We start from the raw sequence: 22753 nt of genomic DNA, 5'->3' as shown, positions 1-22753 counted from the left end.
AAATGCTTTGACTTTCTCTGTTCTCTTGGTGAGTCGAATTGAGTCAGGAACTGAACCACTGGCACATAATTAGACACTCTTGTATATAATTTTTCTTTAATAAGTACGCTGGCTAGTTTTACATCAACCTGACATAAGCTAGAGTCATCTGAAAGGAGGGGAAACCTTAATTGAGAAAGTGTCTCCATAAGACCCAGCTATAGAGTATTTTCTTAAGTAGTGATTGACGGGGTGGGCCCAGCCCATTGTGGGTGGTGCCTGGACTGATGGTCTTGAGTTCTATAAGAAAGCAAGCTGGGCAAACCATGATGAACAAGCCAGTAAGCAGCACTCCTCCATGGCCTCTGTCTGCATCAGCCCCTGTCTCCAGATTCCTGCCCTGACTGAGTTCCTGCCCTGTGTTTTGTTTGTTTGTTTGTTTGTTTGTTTGTTTGCTAATGAACAGTGATGTACAAGCATAAGCCAAAAAACCCCTTTCCTGCTCAAACTGCTTTGGTCATGGTGTTTCATCACAGCAATAGAAACCCTGACAAAGGTAATAAGTGTGTGTCGAGTGATATAAATTCATGCGATAGACAGTGTCTTCTGTACACTAAGCACAGGTGTAAAGTCTTAGAGATTACATTCTGTTATACACTGTATGTGTAAAAGAATATATAATCTGCCTTTAAAACCCTTCTGAAGCTATGTAGACAGTAATGCAATGCGTGTAGATAAGTGGCTGCTATTTAATTTTTACAAAGGTCACCAGTAGCCTAGTGAAAGTGGCTTTAAAGTTTCATGGGTTTTAATAGCAAGACATTACATGGGATGCAGTTTCTGAGCATAGCTTTAAATGAAGAGTTTGCTGTATGCATAGACTGTCTAGAGCAATGGTTCTCAACCTGTAGGTCACAACCCCCTTTGGGATTGCATATCAGATATTTATATTATGATTCACAACAGTAGCAAAATTAAAGTTGTAATAACAAAGTAATTTTATGATTGGGGGTTCACTACAATGTGAGGAACTGTGTCAAAGGGTTGCACCTTCAGGAAGATTGAGAACCACTGGTCTAGAGGTGTAGTAACACAGAAAGTGAGATGTTAGAGAGTTGTTTGTTAGTTTGGATTACAAAGTTCAAGAATCTAGTTTAATTCCAGTTATTGTCCCACTCCTAACAGATTACAAGGAGTGCTGGAGTGGCAAAATATTAATTATGGGCAAAATGAAGAGCCAGGTCACAAATGAACTTGTATGATGTTTAGTACTTGAATCACCTGTCACCAAAGAGAGGCCCACTAAAAACTATAGCAGAAGCATTAGATGACATTAGAATAGTATAGATTGACTTTGGCAACAGTCACATTTGGTTAACAGAAACATTCAAGGCCACATGTCCTAGTTAGCTTTAATTGTCAACTTGAGGAAGCCCAGAACCATCTGAGAGAAGCTTCCACCGTGGAACTGCTTGGATTACATTATCCTGTGGATAGATCTCTGAGGCTGTCTTGATTATTAATTGATGCAGGAGGGCCACACATAACCCAGCATATGTGTAAAATCAGAGGATAGCTTTGTGGATTGGCTTTCTCTTCCTACTTTCATGTGTGTCCCAGAGATTGAACTTAGGTCATTAGGCTTGTGCAATGTGTTTTTTTCCTCTGAGTCATTTTGTTGGTACCAATAATGAGTTCTTAAAGTTGGGCAGTGGTAATAAGGATGGGAAGATGATTTATATTGAGAATTTAAAAGAACTTTATGATTTGTGATTAGTAAAGGACAAGGAAGAAATTGAGAAAGCGTACAGCTAATGGTTTAGGTAAATGGGAAGCAAAATGGCCCCATTCACCAAAGTTGAAAATATAGGACATGTCAGAAAAGGCCAACTTACTGTTCGTTTACCTCTGTGCAAAGAGCTATTGCTGGGAAATGGTTTCCTAGCCAAGTAACATATTTCCACAATGGCTTACCTTGTAGCTGGAACTTTAATGACAAATTAGCCGAGGTCACATACATGGCTCTAGTTTAAGACTTGTAGGAAGCAAGCGGGAGCTGCTGCTTTTCCACATTCTCTTTTTACTGATGACTGCATGGCAATGCTGTTTTTAAGGAACAATGGAGCATAAGAATGAAAGGGCCGGGTCTCTGAACTGCTGTGTGTGGGAAAAATGTTAATTTACCAGGAGATTGTTGCTAGAGAAAGAAGTAATTGTGCTACTATATATTTTGTGATGTACATGTCTTTTGTTTGTTTTTAAAACAATTCCTACTCTAAGTCTGATTCATGGAGGAACAGATTTCTGAATGATAAAGTAGACATGTTGAGCTTGATTGAGAGTCTTCTGAAAACCTCCTGGTCTATGTGATGGTGTGTTTTAGGCATTCATGTGGACAGGCTGTAGGCCAGCTGGTGCTTTGAGTCTTTAGTCCATAGGTCTCCATGGAATATATCCACGTATACAGTTCTCAAGAGAAAGGGTTAGAATTAGTTGCCAGCTTCCAGAGAAGCCACAGCATTTCAGCAAGGCAGAAGAGACTAAGTGATTTAGCAAGAAGCTTGGAGGAATACCAGTAGAACACTATTACAGAAAGCAGAAAGGGGTGCTTTCTGGGGTAGGGGTCATTGATGTTGGGTGCTGTCCTGTTTTTTAAAAACTCATATTCCTCCATTATGAATAATATAGATGTACCCTCTAAACTGAGCTGTAAACAGATGAGATAACTTAAGATACAGGTAAGCTCTGGCAACATCTATTATACACACATGTACTTACATCATATATTATACACACATGTACTTACATGTATCATGTGTAGTTTTAGGTGCATAGAAAAGAGCAACCTTAATGTTATTTGTCCCTTTCACTTCTCCTTCTGGATTGAGCTCCCTTCTTTCTCCCCAGTTGGAGTCCCTTTCTCATTTTTTTTTGTTTCCTCCTCTACAGTAGAGAATGTGATTAAGATAGAGATAAATGAAAGTCACTTTCTTACATAAAATGTAAGGAATGAGAGGTTCTTTGAAATTAGCACAATAATTGAAAAGGGGCTGTCTTTTCTTACCTTAAAAGATGTCAAAGAAGAAAAAGCTCTAGACATTTCTAGGTCATAGATACAAAGATTAAAAATAAGCGACCCTTATGTATATATGTATTGAATATCGACTGTATGTAACAGTGTCACTGCCTTTGCTAGGACAGTGCACATGGAGAGAGAAGAAAGATGATGCAGCACTTCTAATCTTAGCAAGGCTGACTTGCTGCAGCTCAGGTTGAGTGAAGCCTTGCTCTCCTGGAGAGCAAAGGAAGTTTCTTCTCTTTTGCATGGCTCTGTGGTTTGAATGAGAATGACCCCCATAGGCTCATACATTTGAATATTTGTTGATGGAACTCTTAGTGCAGGAAGGAATAGGAGGTGTGACCTTGTTGGAGGGAGTGTGTCACTGGGGACAGGCTTGAGGTTTCAAAAAGACATCATTCCTAGTCTCTCTTTCTGCCTTTATCTTTTGAACCAAGATGTAAGCTCCAGCTGTTCATGCCATTCTGTGCTCAGCCATCTTGAGTTCTTAATGCTCTAAAGCCATAGGCCCCCACATCAAATGCTTTCTTTTATAAGTTGCCATGGTCATGGCATTTTGTCACAGCAATAGAAAAGTAACTCAGACAGAAATTGCAATCAAGGAATGGGTTATTGCTGTGACAGACCTGATCATGCTGGTTTTGGAGGAATGTGGAAAACTTTGGGAATGCTGATAACAAGGCTTAATGAGTGGGTCATCCTTGTAGGGCTTGGAAGATAATATTGCTGAGAACAATGTAGACTATGGAGGCCCAGCTCAAGAGATTCCAGGGAGAATATTATCAGCAACTGGGTTAGTGACCATTCTTGTATTATTTGGCAAAGAATGTAGCTGCCTTAGCCCAAGAATGGCTAAAGTGATAGGTAATGAACTAAAGTTTAGTGGAGGATGTTTCAAGACAGTCTAGTAATGACTCTGCCATGTTGTTATTAGCAGTAACTCTTACACAGATCTACAATGAAAAAGAACAAGTAGAATGAAAAGAAATACAAAATGTAAAGTTTGAAAAGATAATGGGTATAGGAAATTTAATATTGGTTGCATGGTGTGACTCAAACACTTCTTGTTGATGCAAGTTTAGTGCTTGAGTATGTCAAGAGATGAATAGGAAAGTCTTTTTAAATGATAAAATAGTTAGGGAAGGGATGTTCCTCCTGTGTTACCTCAAGGCCTCACACTGGTGTGGACTTTTGTTCTGGGCGGTTCTCAGGTTTGTGGTTTACATTGTAAACAAGTAAACAAGCTTGAGATTTTACTGGTTTTGGATTGGAAATAGTGCACATTACTTCTGTTCATGGCTATAAATTAAATTTCTACCATGTCTACGTAGTATCTATATCAAATTCAAGGCATGCTTAGAAGTGTACACTGGCTTCTCATTCAAAAGGAAAGGGAGACAGCTAGACAGTATCTCCTTTACTCATCTATGGCCCCACGTCCCACCAAAAGACAAAGAAAGCACTTCTTTCAGTCCATGTAGATCGTCATTTAGTCATATAGTAAGTTATATCATCTGTTGTATAGTCTGTCTTATAGTAAGTCATAGCACTTGTCATATAGTCATATAGTAAATAATATAGTTTGACATATAGCAAATCATATAGTCTGCTATATAGAAAGTCATATCACCTTTCATATAGTCAATCATATGGTAAATCATATAGTCTGTCATATAGCAAGCTATAAAGGGAGCCTTTTATTTTATGCAGACTGTTCTATAGTCTGATATATGATATGTCAGTTATAAAGGGCACCCCAGACACTCAGCAGGGATACCTGTAGCCACATTCTCCCATCAGATTTTATAAAAATCCAGAGTAGAACAACAAAATAAACCCAGTTGCTTAACCTTTTTACTTACTAGAAATTAGGAAACACTGGTTTTTAAAAACAAGAAAGGAAACAAAAATCATTATGTAAATTAAATAATAATGAAATTATAACCAACGATGTGTTTTATAGTCAATTGGTAATTCTAAGCTTTGTTTATATTTTTAAAAGGAAGAGTAATAACTGATATCCCACCTTAAAAAACAAAACAAGAAAAGCATAGTATATCATACCCCCAAGTACTTTAGTATCTTGCATTTGTTTAACTATATACACCGTGACAGCATGAAGCCTTTTCTTTTGCTAGTGATTCATTTCTTATCAACTGTCTACTGCACTCTTAGTGTTGGTAAGCCAATTGGAATTTAAATTTAGTTGGATATTTTTTCTTTGTGAAAATGTCTTTGTTGAATGAAAGTAATATAAAGCAAAATTTTTATAAAATGAATTGGTGGTATTGGTTAGGTGTTATGAATGCTTTGGATTGCTATAAGTTTAATTCTTTTCTCTAGATCCCAATGGAAGGAAGAGGAATTTGTCCTTTAAAAGGGAAGTCAATGTCTGCTGAGAAAATCTGTGAGTGTAACTATATGATAACTTTATTATTTTAGAAAAGAAAGTAAATCAAATTTTAAAGATTTCTACCAGCAAGCAAATATTTAAGCTATTTTAGAATAGACTACAGTACAGTTGATTCCTTAAAATTGCTTTTTTATTTTATAAAATAGTCATGATGAGCACACAGAATGTAAATTTACAATTTCACAGGTAGTTTGAGACAATACAAACTGTCCTTTAGAAAATGGGCCCTAGAGGTCAATATTACCCTGATATTTATATTTTTGAGGTTCATTCATTTTGGTATTCATAGCTTTCACAGATTAGTTTTTCTGCTATCCAGAATTCTTTGCATTAACATGCTCTAATTGATTCATACATCTCCTGGCAGCAGATACTTGTGCTGTTCTCAATATTTCGTCCTTAGTTATTCTGACCATTGTTGACATTACTAGAACACACGTATGCAAGTTCTTGGGTATATTTCTAGGAACAGAACCACCTTTCACATGTTGCACATTTATTACATTTCTAAGTAATGCAAATTTGCTTTGTAGAGTGTAAGTGTGTTCTTTAGCCTTCCATAGGCAGCAGGTAAAAGTCACGTATCTACTAGTACTGTATCAATCTTTTATCATTATCTAAACCTAATAACTCATGGTAGTTTTAAGTTTTTATTTTTCTGGTTAGATTACTTGGCTAGCCATGTCCCACATTTTGCTCATGTTACCTTTTGCTTTGTTTTTGGAGTCAAGATCTCACTGTGGTCCATGATCACTCTGCCTTAGCCTCTCAGCAGCTAGAAAAGAGATGCTGGTGAACATGCCATGCTGCCTAGTGCTGCTTTTAAGATGCTTGCTTCTCATTAAGGAATGTATCTTTTTATAGTTGACATCTAGCTACATCTGTTATGCCCTATGCGTCTTTTATAAATCTTGCATACTAATTGTTTATAGGGCTTGTAAATGCCCATGATTCATAGAAGAGTGACTTTTGTCCATAAAAGTGTAACTACTAAGTATGTCTTAGGTCTTTGGTCCTAGCACAGTTCTTAGTTATTTGGTCTGCTAGGATACTTAGAAACCTTTGTGAATTGATCCAATTTTATTAATTTATTTTCTTTTAAATTTTTGTGAAAATGGAGCCAGGTGTGGTGGTATATACCTTTAACCCCAGCACTCAGGAGGCAGAGTTCAGTCTGGTCTACATAGTGAATTTCAGGAGAGACAGAGCTACATAGTGAGATCCTGGCACAAAAAGACAAAACTAAACAACAAATAAACAAAAAATTCAACCCCCAAAACCAAACCTCTTAAATTACCATAAAAATCAATGGCTTCTGTATGGCATTATTAGACACTATTTTTTTATTCTAAAATAACTTGTTTTTCCCTTTTATTACAGTTTCCCTTCCTCTATTCATCCTAGTTTCTCCCCACATCCACCTCCCATCCTGATCCATTTCTATCTCCCATTAGAAAACAAACAGGTTTCTAAGGACTAATAATATAATAATATCATGAAATAAAATGACAAAACATAAAATAAAAACTAATATATCTGAATAGGCCAAAACAAACAAGCAGAAGGAAGAAAGCACAAGGGACAGAGGCCACTTGCCAGTACTCAGGAATTCTATAGAAACATTAATCTGGAAGCCATAGGATATGTACAAAGGACCTGTAGTGTAGAAAGACTGAAGAGAACAATATTTAAATATAAGGTATAACAAATTATAAGATGTATTTTTAATAAAAAGGAAACTCCCTGACATGGCATTACAAGATAAGTTGTGAGTTCATTTTCTATTGGCCATCTACTGTTGGACATTCAGCCTGCCCATATGTATAGTTTGTTAAGTTTTCATTTCCAAGTGGTTATCAGTTGGAGATAGCTTCTGGATTAGGGATGAGGACATGTGTCTACTTCTCCTTTCAACTCTAGGGCCCCATCTGGTTCAGGCCCATGAGGGCCCTGTGCATGCTGCTCAGTCTCTGTGATTTCATGTGTGTTGATCATGTTGACTTAGAAGGCCTTGTTTTCTTGGTGTCCTTCATCTCCTACGGAACTTATACTTCTGCCTCCTCTTCCATTGGGTTCCCTGAGCCCTGAAAGAAGGAATTGACAGGGTCTGACATGGTGGATTCCTTTTTGGCTAAGTTTCATTTTTGTATTCTCCCATGAAATGTATTCTTTCCTTTATTCTTATGGATGGAATTGTTTTTCTTATTCTATTTACTTTAAAACTTTTTTGCATTACTGGCTTGGTTTTCATTTTTAATGTCTTGTGTGTGTGTGTGTGTGTGTGTGTGTGTGTGTGTGTTTATTGCAAGGAGGGAACAGCCTTATATACAGCTTTACAGCACAATGGAGAAATCCCAGGTGTGAGGGTTCATGTTTTCATAATTAGAGGTTGATACCAGTGGGGCACGGCTGGAGCTGTAAGTCAGAACTAGAAAACAGGATGCACCTGTGGTTATTGACAAGCAACTCACAGAGACCCTATGGAGGCTGGGGCCCAACACTTTAATTTCCAAATTTTCTGTTAGGCTCGCTTTCTTTCTTTCTTTCTTTCTTTCTTTCTTTCTTTCTTTCTTTCTTTCTTTCTTTCTTTCTTTCTTTCTTTCTTTCTTCTTTTCTTTTTTTCCTTTCTTTTTTCTTTTTCTTTTTGTCTTTCTATTTCCTGACTGAATTTCTCCTTCATGCTTACAATTTTTTCTTTGTTTTTTTATTTTAATTTTAAATAGCTTGTTTTACATGTCAATCCCAGTTCCCTCTCCCTCCCCTCCTCCTGCACTCCCCCACCATCCCCCCCCCATCCTCCCACCCTATTGCCAATTCCTTCCACATAGGGGATATCTAGACTCTGTCATTTCACTCAGGGTAGGGTCCAGGCACTCCCCTAAGAGTCCAGGCTGAGAGAGCATCCCTCTTTGTGTTATGGACACATGATGTCTGTTAGTATTCGAGGGGTAAACACTGATCCACTGCTCAGGGCCCCATAGGTTGCCCAGGCCTCCTCACTGACTCTCACATTCTGGGGTTCTGGATCGGTCCCATGCTGGCCTCCCAGCTGTCGGTCTGGGGTCCAAGAGCTCTCCCCTGTTCGGATCAGCTGTCTCTGCTGTTTTTGCCAGCCCATTCTTTGCCAATTTGCTCATCGCTCCTCTCTGTCGCTAATTTTGCTTCCAAATTACTGATCGTTTCATCTGCTTTGGTAATTTTCCTTCTTTCCTAGTCTGAGTTTGTTTGCTTACTTCGTTTATTTAGTGTGGGTTCTGGAGAGTTGTCTTCATTTGCATTTCCACTGCCTGCTGCCCTTTAGGGGGAAGCTGGCTGCAGTCAATATACAGGGATCCAACTACAGTTCAATGTCAGCTTCTACTGAAATCCAGAGACAGAGGCCCCAGAGTAGTCTGTGGGGAAATTTAATGTATAGTGTTTTAGAGCAGAGTTTTTTTTTGTGGAAATAGTGGGGAAAGGAACAAGAGAATAAAGTAAGAATGACGAGATACATGTAAGTTACTGTGTGTTGCTCAGTAGGTTTAGAAAAAGAATGGCCAGAGCCATCTGCCCTGGGAGATACCAGTTAAAATAAAACAAAGGAACAATCAAAGCACAAAAATGTAATTTTTTTTGAGACAGGATTTCTCTGTGTAGCTTTGGAGCCTATTCTGGCACTTGCTCTGTTGACCAGGCTGGCCTCGAACTCACAAAGAGGCCTCTGCCTCCTGAGTGCTGAGATTAAAGGTATGCACTACCAACGCCATGCCAAAAATAATAAAAAGATGAAATTTATTATTATTTTTAAATTTAGGTTAGAAACAATCTTGTTTTACATGTCAATCCCAGCTCCCCCTCTCTCTCTCCTCCTCCCCTGCCCTCCCCAGCAGGTCCCTGAGTCCCCCACCCAATCTCCACTCTGATCCCCAGGGAGGGTGAGGCCCTCCATGGTGGATCTCCAGTGGCTGTAATTTCATACAGGTCAGGGCCTAGGCCCTCCCCCAAGAGTCCCAGCTGGGAGAGCCTCCCAGATTGTGGCATGGGCACTTAAAGTCTATTTGTACTCCAGGGATAAGTACTACCCAAGGCCCCATAGATTACCTAGGCCTCCTCACTGACACCCACATTCAGGGGGTCTGGGTCAGTCAAAAAGATGAAATCTAAGAAATGCCATGACCTGCATGACTTTAGGGATTGACCTAACTGGGCCAATGAGAGTGAAGAAATGACAGACACATAACAGAAAAGCTGGGGTGGGTGACTGTGCACTCTGATGGAGTACAGACCAACAGTAACCTGGAAAACAGCATTTCTTTTAGACATCCGAATTGAGGAGGAAGGTTTTGCATACAACAAGGAGGCAGGTGTGTCCATTTTTAGTGAAAGGTCTTTGGGGTAGCAGTCTCAGGCCCTAAACATCAGGAGGGAGATACTTCAGTCAGTGTGTTCTGTATACACTGTCAGTACTGCATGCAGACCAGGAACGGTTTCCCATTCCATGGATCTGAGGCATTGAGTCCTTGACATGGCTGTGCTCATGCTACCTACATGCGTCTACTTGGGGCTTCACCCATTCCTACACATTCACTCAGGAATTTTGTGTATTATTCATTGGCCGTGACCCAAGTAAACACAGGCTGGCAGGCCTTCCACAGCTGCTCAGAACCTCAGTCACAGGATTACATTTCTGCAGAGGTGCTTAAATTACCAGCAACAAGGTAACAAGGTCTTTTTTTTTTTTTGTCATCACACCCTTTCTAAGTGGGTATGGGCTAGATCCCTGCAACAGACAGGCTTCTTCCTTGCTGAACTCTATGAGAAGAAAGTAGCCTTACATTACCCTGTTGGGAATCATATCAACCTTCACTTGTCTTCAGTTTTCTTTTTCATCATAAATAACTGTCCGCATAAAAAATTTAAGCTTGGCACACCTCAAAGTGCTGTTTGTTATGCTAGTGGAACTTAGATGTCATCTACTTTGCTAGCGTGTGAGTGGCACCATCCCTCATGAATGGACACTTGATTTCAGATCTGGAGTCTTCGCAGAGCAGCCAGTCAGCCAGCTACTCTCCACAGCCCACCGAAAGTACGTTCGGCTCCACTTCTGACTTGGTGAGTCACTGCTTTGGGGATTATTAGTATGCGCTGTATTAATTTCAGATTTTTTTTCTCTTTCTGCATTGAGAAGAGTTGAGCCAATAGTGGAAATAAAAATTACATCAGCAAAAATGGTTTTCAAAGTTAAACGTATTTTAAATGTAAAAATGTTAGAAAATTTGTCACATTGCAGGTGGCAGTGGTGGTGACACTCTTGAACAAGGACTTTTTATCTCTAGCTGAGTACAGTGGAACTTGCTGAGGGTGGGACTCCCCACTGATGGGACTCTAATAGGTCTGAGGCATAAGGGATGGGGACCAGCTCCAGCGTCATGGTTAGAAGGAAGGAAAGGGGTAAAGGGGCCCTGGCCTTACAGCTGTGGTGTTCAGTACCAGGCCAGAGAGGGAATGAACAGGCAAACGCAAAGGCAGTCTTTCTAAAGTTACTTTAAAACTATACTCCCGTCCCCTGATTTTAAAGGGCCTTCTTGTTGCACTGTTGTTGGTTTGTGTTTGTTTTTATTTTTGAGGTGGGTACCACTATGTAGCCCAGGCTGTCCTTGAACTCACTGTATAGAACAGACTCACCTTAATGTCAAGGTTGTCCCCTTGCCTCAGTTTAAGTGTAGAATTACAGGTATGAGCCAACATGCCTGGATAGCTTTATCTCTTGGATACTCAAGATATAACCCTTGTTGACCACCATGGAGCACTGTTGGAAAAAAAAATCACTGTATATAGTATGCTCATTCAAGCCATAGACAACTTGTATCATTTGCTATCCTATTTATTCAGTGGTCTTAATGAAGTATTTAACAGCATCAGAAAAATGTCAGGTCAGTGTGTCCTTGCCAGCTTTCTTGAGAAGATAATATAAATTAAATCCAATTCACGGGTATTTAATGATGGTATCATTAAATGTTTATTGTGGAAGTCTTTCAACATGTATTAAATGAGTTTTGTGTTATTCTGGAAAAAAACGTGTAAACAAAAAGTTTAAACAAAAGTGTAAACAAAAAGTAAAACCATGCATTTGAGCATTAGTGATATACATTTACAGGGATAATGAATATATTCTTATAAAAGCTTCTTATCAAGATATATATACACACACTTTGATATATGTGTGCACAATGTATCATGTGAATGTATACAGTTAAACATTATACATTGTGTATTTATTTTAAAAGGTTTTATTTTATTAATTTAATTTATTTTAATTTGAAATATATTTAATTTGTAATATATATAATAACCAAGTAAACATTAAAAATTTAGTCTCAAAGCTTATAAAATGAGGCAAACTGCCCAGAATTATTCAAGACTAAAATCATACTAGAGTGGCATGTTATATTGATAAGCCATGTTTAAATGAGAATTTCCTCCCTTCACTCCTTACCCTTATTTCTGTCTCTGGTCTCTATTTTGCCATCCAGACTGTTTGCTATGGATACCAGTGACTTCTGTATTTACAGACTATCTTAGTGACCATTCTGTTACTTTAACAGCATTACGAAAGCAACCTGGGGAAGACAGGAGTTATTTAGCTTAAATGTCCTAATCATATGTGACGACTGAGGGAAGTCAGGGTAGGAACTCAAGCAGAAGCAGACATGGGAACCATGGAGGAAGCTGCTTACGGGTTCGCTCTGCATGGTCTGCTCAGCCTGCTGTCTTACACAGCCCAGGACCTCTGCCTCTGGTGGCCCCACCCACGGTGTGCTGCTCCTCCCACCCCACCAGCGACATCTCTCAATAATCAAGGGAAAACCATATAGACCTTCCTACAGGCAAGCTGATAGAGGCTTTCCCTTAATTAATGAATGTTCCCTCTTCCTAGATGACTCCAGCTGTGACAAAGTGAACTAACCAACCAACACACAGCCTTTTGAGCCTTCAGTTACAAGGACTCCTGATCACGATGGAAATTATTTCATCTTTCTAAAACATTTGTGCGAGGATCAGGGTTTAGCTCAGTGTTAGAGCTCTTGCTTTCAGTCATTCCCCACTACCGTAAACAAACGAAGTGGTTTTTGTCTCTGCTTCCCCATCAAGATGCTGTGCTAGCTTCCTCCCCTCCTATACCATTGCAGCCTTATGCTCTGTCCTTCTCCCTGCATGATGCTGTGCTGACTAGGGCTCTGTCCAGGACCTTCTGTCATCCTGTGTGCTAAAGCTGCAATGTTCTTGTGCACCCTAGGATGACTGTTGTGCTGCTTGATGACTTTAGCTTTGACCCATATTTAAATGATCTTTTCTACATTTCTTGGGTAGTGAAGAGAATCTCTACCTGTTTGTACTTCAAACTGAATCCTCCTTTAAGTGGTAATCCCATATCAATTATTTCAGTGTACCCAAGTGTTCATTTCAGAATCCTAGAAAACAGTTAACCCCACTCTGCCTCCTCCCAGTCACTCACTTCACTTGATCAACTTTTTTTTTTTTTTTTGGTTTTTACGAGACAGGGTTTCTCTGTATTGTTTCGGAGGCTATCGGTCCAGCCCAGCCTCGAACTCACAGAGATCCGCCTGCCTCTGCCTCCAGAGTGCTGGGATTAAAGGCGTGCGCCACCATCGCCCGGCCACTTGATCAACTTCTAATTTACCTATTTCTCACTAGAACCCTACTCTATGTTCTCACTAGTTTGCTCTTGAATGATTGTGGTTGCTTCTCAAAAGATCTTAGTATTTTGCTTTTGCCCCAACATTGTCTCCGGGTAGCAAAGTTCATGACTTTCTAAGAACACACATTCAATCCTGTTAATCTCATCCAGTGGGTTCCTGTTTTACTAACTTACCCACACTCCTTACAGCACCCCCTGACTCTGTGAATGCTGGCTCCTGATCACATGGGATGGTCTCCCATCGGTCTCCCGTCTGTGTCCCTATCTACACACACTGGTTTGCCAGTTGCTTCCCTGCTTTGGTTTTATGAGGTTGGCCCTACTTCCTGAGCTAATGGACTCCTATTCAGACAGTTCTTTCCTCACTTACGCCTTGCAGGTACTGCCTGCTCTCTTCACTGGTGATCCATTCTTTTATGTATTTTGCCTCTCGGGTCTCTTCTTAGTTGTGTTTCAAGTGTCAGTATGCTTGCGGTGAGTTCTTCAATGGCTCCCCAGTCTAAATAAGGCCTCATAGCTACGTCTGCAAGGTGCTTTATTCTTTATACTTTTCTCAGTGTGTGCAGGTGTATGATTGCTTGATGAATTTCATGTTCACCTCTGTAATGTATGTCTAAGCAAGCAGCAGCTCTGTTCTATGTGAGCGCAGCTGTCCCTCATGTTGACAGGATGAGATGCACAAGACTCGCTCTCTCCAGTTTGCGCTTAACTAACTTCTGTGCATTTCTTGGGCTACTTTTGCTTCCTGGTGTCAGTCTGCTAAAGTCTAGATCTAATTTTAGTTTTTTGTCATTCAAACTTTATCTCTCTACTGCCCAGTTTGAATAATCAGTATGTGTTTTATTTTTTCCTCACCATGGGAGTGACTGAAATGCTAGCTTCACACATTCTTGGCAAGAATTCTCCTACTGAGCTACAATCCCAGGAAACAATACATTTTAATTACAACATCCAAATGGTATTTTCATTAATCTTCATAAAATTATGAATTATTAAATTTATTTTTAAATTTGAGAAATGGAAGGCAGCAAAGCTTGTCCCCTTATGAACAGTTGCAGTATTTACTGTAACCACTCAATTTCCAGTGATCTGATACCTTCATTTTCTTCTTAAGTGTTTTTCATGGGATGACCCTAATAAATGTTTCCCTTAATGAGCCCATGAGTGAACAGGGTTAAGCTTAGTAGCTGCTCCCTGGGAACATGTTACTGCTCTGCCCTTTTTAAGTAGCTGAAGACTGCTGTGGCAGAATGGGGCCTGTGACAGTAGTACTGAGAAGAGGACAAGGCAGCTCTTCTCTTTTGCATTTTATTGCAGTGACAATTGTTATTGCTGTTTTAAAACCCATAGCTTTGATATTATATCTGCTTTGATTTGTAACTAACCATATTCTCTTCAATTTTCCACAATTTCCTATACTCTGGATTCAAAGACTGCTTTGAAATGGCCATTTTAAACTTACCATAGATTTCTTTCATTTCCTTTAGATATCTGAAGATGAAGATCAGACACAGCAGCAACCTGAAGAGTCAATTAAGAAAGCCACAGAAACAACTGATGTTTTTTGTCTCGAGAAGGAGGAAGAGCATTTAGGTGACATAACTGTGAAAAATAAGGTCAAAATTCATAAACAGAAAGATAATTTTCCCCAGTCTTCAGTGAAGAATAATACTGATACATTTCCAGTGTCTCCGCACAATTCAGAATACATCTCACAAAACAAGACCAGTAACGATTGTGTACTTCAGGCTAGCAGGTGTGACTTAGGGGTACAGACAGAAAAAGAGCTGCTTCTGGGGACAACAGCAGATGTTGCTGTACAGTGTAGCATAATTTCCCAGTGTTCATGTAAAAGTAGTCCCGATGTTCCTGTAACAGAGGTCACTTCCCTTCAGAAGGCTGACAGCTGCAGTGAAGATATTATTGCACATACCACTGGAGGGCAGGACACACTTGCAGATAACTCACTCTAAAATCTCAGTTTAGGATGTAGTATTTCATTTAATCTTGGAAGGCAACAGGAAGTGTTTAGATCTTCATTAATGTAATAAGTAATGAGAAAAATGAGGCTGAGCATAAAGGGGAATTTCTAAGTTCTGATGTTTGTAATTTTAGTATTTCTGTTTTTAATATTTTATGTAGGCATTTTAAATAACATTATTTATAGAAATTTACATATATATGTTGCCATTTTCCATATATATGTTGCCATTCTCATCTTTATTTGGATTAAAAATGTATGTAACTGCTTTATTTCTGTTGGCAATTATTATAAATCTTGATATAGTTAAATTGTCTAACAAATGTTCCCAGGGTCCCCGCTAGCCATGCCATCCAGGGTGCTCCTCAAACCTTCGCTCGCCCTCCTCTCCTCCCCTTTCTGTGCTGCAGCTCTTTACAGACCCCTGCTGCAGCTGCCCCTTCCTCTCTGCCCCCCTCCCATCTCCAGAAGACCACGTGGATCTCCTACAGCCTTTCTCACTTGGTCATCCTCCTCTAATCTCAGCCTCCCACTCCCTCAGGCACTCCTGCCACACCATGGGCCACACAGGCCAGGGAAGCTGATCTCCACTCTCCTTCCTTTGCTCCAAATCCAATCCTCGGGCTCACCCCAGCTCTGTAGCAGACTGTCAGCTGTGCGTGCTCCTCTCTCTCGGCCCCCATTTTCAGGAGACTAGGTTGATCCTAGTGTGGTACAACCTGTTTTTCTCATTCCTGTGAACCTCCTCAGCCCCAGCCCCCAAGTCAATCTCCATCACTAAGTGTTAGTTTGCAATACTGAGAAACACAATGGGACTCCCCCATCTCAGGTGGCCACACTTATCAGGATCTCAGAAGCATTCCCCACCATACAACCCACAGCTACCATAATTTACTAAGAACCAGAAATGACAATAGGAACTAAGGAACAAAATACCCACCCAAGAAAGACAAAACCAGATATTTAGAGATCCCAACTCAACATTTTTAGACCCCTAGCGACTAGCCCATCACAGAGTAACTTGTCTTTCTGCCCTCTCCCGAGAAACCAGAGACCTCAAGATAAATGTTAAAGATAATACTCCCTGATCCAGGAACTAACTCACCACATTCCTGCTCAATGTTTAACTATACAATGCCCAAAGAATGCTTGCTTGAGAAAACCTTCCTGTTAAGACATAAGCTATCATTTAACTTCCCCATCCTTTATGATGTTTGCTTAACTCCCCCATTTGGTTTTTCCCTTTAAAAAACTCCGACTGCAGCTACTAGGGGTTGAACTCCTCTGCCCCTGCAAGGGTTATGAGCTCGGCCCCAGTGTACTGGTTCCCCGAATAAACCTTGTGTGCTTGCATCAAGAATGGTCTCTCTTGAATTATTGGAGTGTCGACTTATCCCGAGACTTGAGTGAGGGTCTCCCCACTCTGGCGGTCTTTCAATATCAGCACCTAAAATTGCAATCATCCCAAACTCAGATGCCTAGACACCAGCATAAAAACACAAACAATAACAGCCAGGACAATATGTCTTCACTAGAATCCAGCAACCCTACTACAGTAGGCCCTGAGAAAAGCACTATAGCTGAAGCAAAGACAAGGACTTCCAAATAGCCTCACAGAAGAGATCCTCACAGAAGAGGTCCTCACAGAAGAGGTCCTCACAGAAGATGTGAACAAATTCATTAAAGAAATCTATGAAAACACACACACACACAAATAAAAAAAAAAACAGTGGAATGAAATGAAGAAAACAATTCAAGACTAGTAAGTAGAAATAAAATCAATAAAGAAAACACAAACTGAGGGAAAACTGGAAATGAAAATTTCAGGAACTCAAACACAAACCTCAGAGGCAAGCCTCACCAACAGGATATAAGAGGTGGAAGCGAGGATCTCAGTCACTGAAAATATGATAAAAGAAATGTATACCCCACTTAAAGAAAATGTTTAAATGCTGCCATTTTCCACATATATGTTTCCATTCTCATCCTTATTTAGATTAAAAATATATGTAACTGCTTTATTTCCAGACACAAAACATCCAGGTAATCTGGGACACTGTCAGAAGACCAAATCTATACATATTAGGAACAAAGGAAGGAGAAGAAACCCATGTCAGAGGCACAGCAAATATTTTCAATGAAATCATAGAATAAAATTTCCCCACCCTAAAGAAAGAAGTGCCTACCAAGGTAACAAACATACAGAACACTAAATAGAAATTCCCCATGACACACAATAATCAAAACACCAAGTGTATACAGCAAAGAGAATATTAAAAACTTCAAGGGAAAAAGACCAAATAACATATAAAGGCAGAACTACTATAATAACACCTGACCTCTCAATGAAGACTCTAAATCTGGTAAGATGTGTACAAACTCGAAGAGACCATAGATGCCAGATCAGAATACAATACCCAGAAAAACTTTCAATCACAATAGATGGAGAGAAGAGAGAGATTCCATGATAAAACCAACTTAAAGCAGAACCTGTCTACAAATCTAGCCCTACAGGAAGCACTAAAAGGAAAACTTCAACTTGAAGAGGCTAACCTCACCCAAGAAAACATAAGGAATAAATAGTATCAGACCAGCAAATCAGAAGAAGAGGGGGATCACCACCACAAAATAATGGGAATCAAAAACACTGCACATAGATAACTGTCAACATCAATGATCTCAATCACCCAATAAAAAGATACATATTAACAAAGTGGTTGTGAAAACAGACTATTTCCTTCTTCTGCATCCAAGAAACACACCTTAACATCAAGGATAGCTATCACCCCAGGGTAAAAGGATTGAAAAAGTTATTCCAAGCAAATTGACTTAAACAACCAGTAAAATCATTTTAATATCTGACAAAAAAAGATTTCAAATAAAATCTAATCAAAATAGACAGGGAATGTCACTTACTTATCAAAGGAAAAATCCACCAAAAGGATATTGCAATTTTTAATATCTATGCACCAAACACAAGGGAAATCAAGTTTATAAAATAAACACTATTATAGGTTAAATCACTTATTTACCGTCACACAGTGATACTGGGTAACTTCAGTACCCCACTCTCACCAAGAGACAGGCTATTCAGACAAAAACTAAACAAAGAAATGCCGGAGCTAACTGACATCATAAACCAGGTGTTTACAAATCATTTCACCCAAACAAAAAAGAATATACCCTTTTCTCAGAAGCTCATGGAACTTTCTCTAAAATTTAAAACATAATTGGACACAAAGCAACTCTAAACAGATAACAAGAAAATTGGGATAACCTGCAACTTACTAGACCACCATGGATTAAAGCTGACTATCAACAATAACAGAAACAACAGCTTACAAACTCATGAAAGATAAAAAAAAACACCAATGAATGAAAAATGGGCCAGACAGAAATTAAGAAAGAAATTAAAAGCTTTAAGAACATACTTGTACTTATGGGACACAGTGAAGATAGTACCAAGAGGCAAGTTTGGTAGCACTGTCTTTGTAAAAACATTAGCGAGATCTCATACTAGTAACTTGACAGCACATCTGAAAGACCTAGAGAAAAAAATTACACAAAAGGAGTAGATGTCGATAATTGATTAAACAGGGTTGAAACCAATAAAATAGAAACCAAAAAAGTCAATGAAACAAAAAATTGGTTCTTTTTGAAAAATCAATACAATTGACAAACCCATAGCCAAATTAACTGAAAGGCAGTGAGAGAATATCCAAATTAACAAAATTAGAGACACAGGGGAGGGGGGACACGACAGCAGACACTGAGGAAAGTCAGAGAACTGTAAGGGCATACTTTAAAATCCTGTATTCCACCACATTGGAAAATCTAAAATAAATGGATATTTTCTTGATATATACAACCTACAAAATGCAGCCTATGGGGGGAAAAAACATAAAAGAAACATTGTAAGTCACTCAAAATGATAGTCTTAAAATCAAATGAAGAGCAATTGGCCATTAAAAAAAGATTTTGTGGGTTTGTGTGTGTACACCTCATGGCATGCATGTGGAGGTCAGGGAACAATGTGTGGGAATGAGTTTTCTTCTACCATCTGTGTTCTGGGGATCAAATTTAGATTATCAGTTTCAGTGGCAGGAACCTTTAGTCATTGTGCTATCTTGTGAGTCCCGCCATCATTTCTAATGGATGTGCCTCAGTGACCTTTCTCCACAGACAGAATCAGGTACAAACAATCTTGAAGGACTTCCAAGATTGAACATATGAACTAAGAAGACCCATATCAGTAATGCAGAGATGGTATTGGTGGACAACTTGTGAACTCTAATCTGTCTGGGTTCTATTGAGATGTTTCCATGCATGGGAAGCTATTATGTATAAAGGAAGCTGAGAAACATGACATTCTAGTGTTAAATATCCTAACTTAGACATAGGCATTTTAAATATTTCAGATATCCCTCCCAGTGTCTTTAGTTCTCTTTGGGTTGAAATAGCTTGCTCATACAGAGGATATAGGTTCTTTTGTCACATGTTCTAAGAGCTAATTCTGTTGGCTGCTATTGCTACTCAGTTGTTAGCTTTTAAATCACATATTGATAGTGGGTTATGGCTAAAAATGTTCAATTAAAGATTGTCTTTAATTGATCATGAGGAAGTACTTCATTTTCAGGTCAGGTTGTAGGTCATTGCTTCACTAAGCAACTTGTACTTGGAGATCGCTGTTCAACTTTACAGAAAGTGACTCCCTCAAATTTACTAAATGTCATTTCTTAAATTATTCACAATGGCTGTAAGGGATGATTCATTTGTTCAATACCCTCAAATGTGCAACCTTGCAGTGTATGCCACAGTCTAGGAGACTTTTCTGAATTTTGTAGCTAGATTTATTGTATATTTTCAAATGACCTTGACACACACTGAATAAACTTGAAACATAAGACATGGCATAGCCAGACAATATATGTATATTTCTGTTTCAGTCATATTTTCTATCATTAAATAAAGATACTTTATTGTACTCAGATAAAATCTTCTTGAGGTTTTATCTTCAAAATAAAATCTTTATAAACTATGAAAAGTCTTTATACTTCCAAAAATGCCCCTAGGAATAATTTTCCCTTTTTTAAAAATTAGAAACAAGCTTGCTTCACATGTCAATCCCAGCTCCCTCTCCCTCCTTCCCCACACCCCCACCATACCCTACACCCAGTCCCCACTCGGTTCCCCAGGGAGGGTGAGGCCCTCCATGGGGGATATCCAAAGTCTGACATTTCATTCAGGGCAGGACCTAGGCCCTCCCCCAAGAGTCCAAGCTGGGAGAGAATCCCTCATTGTGGGATGGGCACCCAAAGTTCATTTGTATGCCAGGGATAAATACTGATCTACTACCTGAGGCCCCATAGATTGCCTAGGCCTCCTCACTGACACCCACATTCAGGGGGTCTGGATCAGTTCCATGATGCCCTCTCAGCCATCAGTCTGGGGTCCAAGAGCTCCCCCCTTCAAGTTTTTTATTACATGTATTTATTGGGGTGGGGGCACATATCACGACGTGCACGTGGAAGTCAGAGGACAACTGCAAGAGAGGTTATTTCCTTCCACCATATGGGTCCGAAGGTTGCACCTCAACTTGTGAGGACTTTACCCCCTGAGCCATCTTCCTGGCTCAGCAAGTGAACTTTTAGCTTTGTAGGAAACACTAACAGATTGCCAGGTTTGCTTAAAATCTGTAGTTTTCCTTTAAATGATTGTTTTTATTGTCTTCCTTGCTTCATTAAGTTTAGATCTACTTTGTTTAATCACCCAATGGGACTGGGCCATATTATTTTCTTCTTAACTTACAGAAGGAAGAATTTGTTGAATTCCAGCTTATTATAGTTCCAGAGGGGGTAGAGTTCATAACCATCAGGATGGGGCGCATTGGAGTAGTCAGGAAGACATGGCACTGTGAGATCTGATGAAGGACTGCAGCATGCACACCTGTCTCAGGGCTCAGAGACGTCTCAGCCATGGCCTTTCCTAGTCATTTGCCCAGAAGTTCTTTCTGGAAGAAGTTCTTAAGCTTTGTTGCATTTGCCTCAGCTGAAGTTTGCAAATTCTGTTTTACAGCATTGAGGAAACTTCTTAGGTTTCCAGTCTGGCATAGGAGATGCTTAGCAGTCACAATCTGTCTTTAAAATCACAAGCTGAACTAAATGAAGATCAGTAGCTCATCTGTATGTGAGGTAAGGTCAAAAGAAAACCAACTAGAGTGATAGCCCAGATAGAGAGAATCACAATCTACTGGACCAGAAACCTCTGAAAGAAGCAATGCTTGAGTGGGCACTCCTATGCTGCAATTGGATGCGTATCTTAGTGTGGAAAGTCCGCCAGGCACCCAGTTATAATGAGGGTCCTCCTGTGATCTCCAGAAATTGAGTTTCGCGTCTATGTGATATACTAGTGATATGTGGTGAGAACAGGGACCCCACTCCTTCATGCATCTGACAGGGAGGGAATAAAGTTGATATTTTGAATCATGACAGAGCATTCTCTTTAACATGGCCCACTGTCAGGAGAAACAGTTTACCAGAGCCTAACCCCAAACAACCTCAGCCTGCAACTGTCCGGCTCCTACATCTATCCAGCCCCATGGAAAGTGTGGAAATGAGAGGCTCCTGTGAGCACCATCAAGCCATCAAGCACCATCAGCAGCACACGCACACTAAAAGACTGACACTTGGTCACTGCACATGCCCTGTGCCCCGTATTCCATTTCATTAAAGGATACGAATTTTTTAAAAAAAGTTTCTTTTACCTGGTATATCATGTTTGGTGAATAAAGCATAAGAAGACCCTCCCCCAATAAACTTTAGAAGCACTAGGCAACTTGGCTAATAAAATATAAAACAGTAAGTGCTGTAATCCCAGCACTCTAAGAGTAAGTGCAGGCAGCCCACAGTTGCAAGGCAGCCTGGAATGTGTGGTAAAAAGACTGTGTCAAAAAAAGCAAGACCCAGAGGCATACTCCAGGCCTTTACTTTTTGGGCCACCAACCAGCTCCCAGATCATGACACAGAAACTTATTATTAGTGAAGAGTGCTCTGCCTTGCTTAGGCACCTTTATGACTAGCTCTTTTAACGAACGCTAACCTGTTTCTATTCACCTACCTTTTGCCTTGGTGCTTATTACTTTCCTTACATCTGTAGGTCTAACTTCCACAGCTTCTCTGTGTCCAGCTAGCTGGTGTCCGCCTTGCTTCTATTCCAGCATGTCCTCCATCTTCTCTCAATCTTTCCGTTCTTCTTTTCCCCCTGGGATCTCTGCCCACCAGCCCTACCTATCCTTTCTCCTGCCTCACTATTGGACATTCAGCTTTTTCTTAGACTAATCAGACGCCTTAGGCAGGCAAGATGACACAGATGCAACAAATCTTTACATAATTAAACACACATCCTTACATCGTTAAACAAATGCAGCATAAACAAATGAAACACACCTTCGCACAATTAAAGTAATATTCCACAGCAAAAACAAATGTAGCACAACTTTGCCTAGTTAAAATAATATTCTACAACAGCGACACTTTTCTATCATGCATTAGACCTTAGATTCAATACATGGGACTCCCTCTTACAAGAATATTTTTATTTAAA

General features: G+C 39.7%; 1 protein-coding gene and 1 long non-coding RNA gene across 5 annotated transcripts in view; one reads left to right on the top strand and one right to left on the bottom strand.

The window, feature by feature from the left end:
* CUNH12orf40 (chromosome unknown C12orf40 homolog) overlaps positions 1 to 15423 on the top strand; it is a 56638-nt gene extending 41215 nt beyond the window's left edge. For both annotated transcript variants that reach the window (XM_040753957.1, XM_021225470.2), the window contains 3 exons: positions 5402 to 5465; positions 10480 to 10562; positions 14658 to 15423. In XM_040753957.1, the coding sequence (XP_040609891.1) occupies positions 5402 to 5465; positions 10480 to 10562; positions 14658 to 15143 (633 nt within the window). In that variant the 3' untranslated portion in view covers positions 15144 to 15423. The remainder of the gene's footprint in view (positions 1 to 5401; positions 5466 to 10479; positions 10563 to 14657) is intronic.
* On the bottom strand, positions 5584 to 22490 carry LOC110340408. 3 transcript variants are annotated; one of them, XR_002382220.2, is made up of 4 exons: positions 22268 to 22490; positions 14633 to 14772; positions 11136 to 11259; positions 5584 to 7555 (listed from the first exon to the last, which is right to left on the bottom strand). It is a non-coding gene; the product is annotated as an uncharacterized LOC110340408 (long non-coding RNA). The 3 variants fall into 3 exon arrangements; XR_002382221.2 differs by lacking the exon at positions 5584 to 7555 and adding an exon at positions 8631 to 8863; XR_002382222.2 differs by lacking the exon at positions 5584 to 7555 and adding an exon at positions 9742 to 9861.
* Positions 22491 to 22753: the final 263 nt, after the last annotated feature.

This window comes from Mesocricetus auratus, unplaced genomic scaffold (genome assembly GCF_017639785.1).
Source record: "Mesocricetus auratus isolate SY011 unplaced genomic scaffold, BCM_Maur_2.0 Super-Scaffold_100010, whole genome shotgun sequence".
NCBI classification, from domain to species: domain Eukaryota; kingdom Metazoa; phylum Chordata; class Mammalia; order Rodentia; family Cricetidae; genus Mesocricetus; species Mesocricetus auratus.
This window is presented reverse-complemented; position numbering and strand designations above follow the sequence as displayed.